The following is a 4,156-nucleotide window of genomic DNA, read 5'->3' on the forward strand; positions in this document are numbered from 1 at the left end:
GAGTCGGTCTTCCCATCACTATTATATATGAAGGTATAAAGGATGTTGACTTTCTCCCTGTGACTATTTTGGGATGACACGAAATATATGCGCTTCTCAATTTTTTTTAACATTTTGACAAAACCCCCCCCCAAAAAACATGAATAAACAATTGCAATTTTATTCCACATTTTATTCTAAAATCTTATATTTAGCAAACCATGACCAGAGAAGAAAAATATCCTCAAACAATAGGATAAAAATAAAATAAATACAGATTAGAGACAGATTAAATGCACATACGAATTAGACGTATTAGAAATGCAATCCAATAACAATAATCCCGAAACAGAGGTGAAAAAAAATACCCACAACTGACTCTAGATGCTGTTCATCATATTTTCTTGCAAATAATTCCAAATTAATTTACTATATTATATTTACTATATACTTTTTTTTTAATTCTTCACAATCTTTAAAAAAACAAAAAACAAAAACAAATTACAGCCTGTTACTGAGAAAACAAAACAACAGTGTCTACATTGACTGATGACACTTTGACTTACATTTTTTTTACTTTAAAATAAAACTGGCCTAAAAGCACTTTGACAGCAGCGGTTCCATCGTAGACACAAAAGTTTGATCGTGAACATTTGTACGTGACAGTGTGTGTGTTAGGAGTAAAAGGTCAGGACGCTCTGGTGGTTTCCTCGGACCAGCAACATGGGTGGGACGTCTCTGGACAGAGTTTCCAACCAGGACATGTACAGAGCGCTGGACACCGTTCCCTTCCTCGCCAACGGCATGGTCCTTCAACAGAGGGAGGAAGGACGTTATCGTCATTTACCGCTGGCACCATTGATGATCGGGGTGAGTCTCGGTCCCCCTTACACACCTTTATCTACATCTGTGAGGCCATTATACAAAACATACTTCTGTAAACCAATCATTCCCAAAACTCAAGACTTTAACTGTTAATGTCCAAAGTTTGTGGGATGAAACTTTTTGAAAAAGGCCCTAGCGGAGACAAACACAAGCAGACAGGATGGATGTGAGACTCTTACATGACGATGAGCTTGGCGTTGCTGCAGTGTTCCTTCAGCAGCTCGTTCAGTCTGATCTGACGGCTGGTCTGGAAATCACACGCAGCACAAACGTGAACGGAAACAGAATGGTTGAGTACAAGCAGAGTGCGGCACTACAAAAAAAACCTCCACCGACCTTGGCCTTGTATAGTTCCAGTTCGTTGTCGGTGATCCTCCACGGCTCTTGGGCCTTCAGCCTCTCCGCAGCCTCCTGCTCCATGTCGTCCTCCTTCAGCCGGTACGGCTCGATCAGTCCCTTGAAGATCCGCTTACTGCACAAATGAGACAAAGACGTTCGTGACAGAAATACGATCAAATCAACGATAGCTTCATTTAAAAGTTTAAAGTGACGTGTATTTGAGGGTGTTTGAATTTGTGGAAATTACAGGAGGGGAATACATCTATAGGTGGCGCTTTGGCCCAGAAGCAATGTCGCTGTCATTGGTGTGGAACCCCAGGGTTCACCTCCTGGGCAAGTTTGAATCCCGGTTAGGGCGGTTGGTACCTTCCAGTGGACTCACCACCCACAGGGAGGTTTAGGGGGGGTTGGTATGGTGCAGTGTGATTTGGGTGGCGGTCGTGGAGACTGCTGCCCCCGCGACCCGGTAATGGAAATACATCTAATTAACCAAAAGTTTTATAAAGTCCCTGCAGTACCTGTGCAGACCCCTAAGGTGTCTAACTAGCGCTAACTGGTCTGGTTTGTACTTGTCTGGTTTGTACTTGTCTTTCTTTGGTTTGGTGTTGATGTCTCCAAGGACGTTGATGTCGGAGAAGTCGATCCTGAATCTGTTGAGCAGCGTGGCCATCCTGATGGACGACAGAACAATGACAATAATAGACTTTAGTTCCATTTTTGTTTTCCCTCAAGTCTCAATGTTTCCGTGACGGATTGAGTTTCACTGTTAACTGTTCGCTCACACTCTGCGATCGTGGTCAATGCGGTTGATCTTCCCGCCGACAAAAACCCGGATCCGGCAGTCGCCCCACTTACTCCTGTTGGTCAGCAGGTACGGAATCAGCAGAGTCAGACCTGGGAATAACACGGGGTCGGACAAAAAAACGTATCAAAAACAAACGAGTCTTTAATTAGTTATAACGACATCTTTGAAGTATTTGATCATTTTTCTCGTGTTTTTTTTTCACATCAATGGTCAAAACTTCACTCTTTAAATGTTTAAATTGATTATTTTATTTTGGAACCTAAATAAATCTGGTAGACTAATCGACCGACATAAACGACCCAAGTAAATGGATCACACGAGGACAAAAAGGAGCACTTGCAGTCACGACAACTGAAAGTCCAAGGTGTTACTACTGGATTGAACCAGTGTAACTATTGGTAAGGTTGTTAAAGCAGCCGCACTGAATGACTGGACACCACTGCAATGCTTTGGTCAAAGGCTCCTCCATTAAGCTGTTTAAGGTTAAATATCTTCACATACTCCAGAGTATGTTGCAGTATTGACCATGCTTTAGGTCAGAGGCTCTCAACCTGCAGGCTGTGTACCACTGATGGTACTTGGGCTCCCTGTCAGTTTAGCCAGGCAAATCTACTCCCTATTAGTTTTAGGAAAGTCACTAACGTATTGTTACCTGCTCTCTGTGTGTGTCTGTGTGTCAGAAATATAATTAAGTGCCAGTAGTGCTACTTGGTTGGACAGTGAAAAAAAACTCCCATATGTTTAGAAGGTGTGCTAGTTTTTCCCGACAGTTACCTCTAATGATGAGGGGGCTGCTCTGGTTGCTGGTGGTTTTTGAAGGACAGGAGTCCGAGTCTGAGTCTTTGGCTTCACTGACTGATATCACCACCTGGTTATTGTTGCTGGCTGGTGGCTTCTCATTGGACAGCAGCAGCTCATCTGATGGTACAAACGTGAGAGAGTGTGTGTGAATATGCTGCGGTACCTGCTGGACATACAGGTGCAGTTGTGCAACGCACCTTGTCCCTGGATGTGAGAAATGTCCAGTCCCTCCGGCAGACGGAGGAGGACGACTCCGAAATGCAGGTCGAAGGCGTCACTGCGACAGAAAACAAGCAAACAAACCTGTAATCATTTATATGTTACAAGTCACGAGAGAAGCTAACTCTCAAAACCCAACATTGACACGACAAAGATGCGAGTATAAAAATCTGTTTAATGTTCATTAACGGAGCTGCGTGAATTGATAGTAGTGTTGATGTTACTGTCCTACAAGCTAACGCCCCTTTCGTTAAATTTTCTAAAAGATATCATAAAAGTATTTAAAATGAATGAAGCTAAAAAAAATCCTATCATTTAGCATAGTCTGTAGGCAAATTACATAATTTTATTAGGGTTGTCAGAGTGTCCCAGGTTAGCTGTTAGTTGTCCCCGCGATTAATCGTGATAATTTGTAACCGCTTTTATTCATGACTGATTGCGATAAATCAGTCGACAACACAACAGAATATTTTCTTTATTCTTTTGTTTGTATAACCTTGAAAATCTGGGCCGTTGTTTCGCAAAGACTGTGTCGCAACCCTCACGTGGGTCGCGAGTGTTTTTTGGTTTGTTTTGGGTCGTCTCGCATCATGTTCCCCAGGAGTTTACGAATAATGTCTATTGACTTGGGTCGCAAAGGTTCGTGACTTTTAAAATATGGGTCGTCAGAAAAAAGTAAAAAAAATGACAAGATGATATAAAATATTTATAGTGTTTAAAAACACATTTGAAGTCTTGACAAACTTTGACAGTAGCTGTTTACGTGTAACCGTACAACGGTCTACGTTCACGCGTAGTCTATGCGTCCACCCTTACTGTATGGTGTTGATGTAGATCTCCAAGTCTCTCATGTCGCCTTCCCTCCAGTTGTTCTTGAAACCCATCACCAACGTGTTCGGCTTCAGTCGTCCCAAACCAACGGCCTGAGAAACAAGATCCGGTTTAAACAAATCGGAAAAATCTTGAGCACTTTAACACCCATTCAGATCGTTCGTACCTGCAGTAGGAGCTGCGTTCCGTGTCTGAGGTTGTCGGAGAACACGGGGGTGTAGAAGGCCTTGATTCGCTTCGCGTTGAGCCAGCGCTGACAGCGAGCGTGATCCTGGAAAAACTCCTTGTAGTTCGGTC

General features: G+C 42.9%; 1 protein-coding gene across 1 annotated transcript in view; it reads right to left on the reverse strand.

Moving 5' to 3' along the window:
• Nucleotides 1-653: 653 nt before the first annotated feature.
• The window catches only part of LOC103398932 (solute carrier family 12 member 2-like), a 29,822-nt gene continuing 26,319 nt past the window's right edge, over nt 654-4,156 (reverse strand). Inside the window, exons 14-22 of the mRNA XM_025053890.1 lie at nt 4,026-4,154; nt 3,845-3,951; nt 3,007-3,086; nt 2,783-2,926; nt 1,986-2,133; nt 1,788-1,874; nt 1,201-1,336; nt 1,044-1,111; nt 654-789 (exon numbers count right to left, since the gene is read on the reverse strand). Coding sequence (XP_024909658.1) covers nt 654-789; nt 1,044-1,111; nt 1,201-1,336; nt 1,788-1,874; nt 1,986-2,133; nt 2,783-2,926; nt 3,007-3,086; nt 3,845-3,951; nt 4,026-4,154 — 1,035 coding nt within the window. The remainder of the gene's footprint in view (nt 790-1,043; nt 1,112-1,200; nt 1,337-1,787; nt 1,875-1,985; nt 2,134-2,782; nt 2,927-3,006; nt 3,087-3,844; nt 3,952-4,025; nt 4,155-4,156) is intronic.

This window comes from Cynoglossus semilaevis, unplaced genomic scaffold (genome assembly GCF_000523025.1).
Source record: "Cynoglossus semilaevis isolate Cse_v1.0 unplaced genomic scaffold, Cse_v1.0 scaffold2809, whole genome shotgun sequence".
Lineage (NCBI taxonomy): Eukaryota > Metazoa > Chordata > Actinopteri > Pleuronectiformes > Cynoglossidae > Cynoglossus > Cynoglossus semilaevis.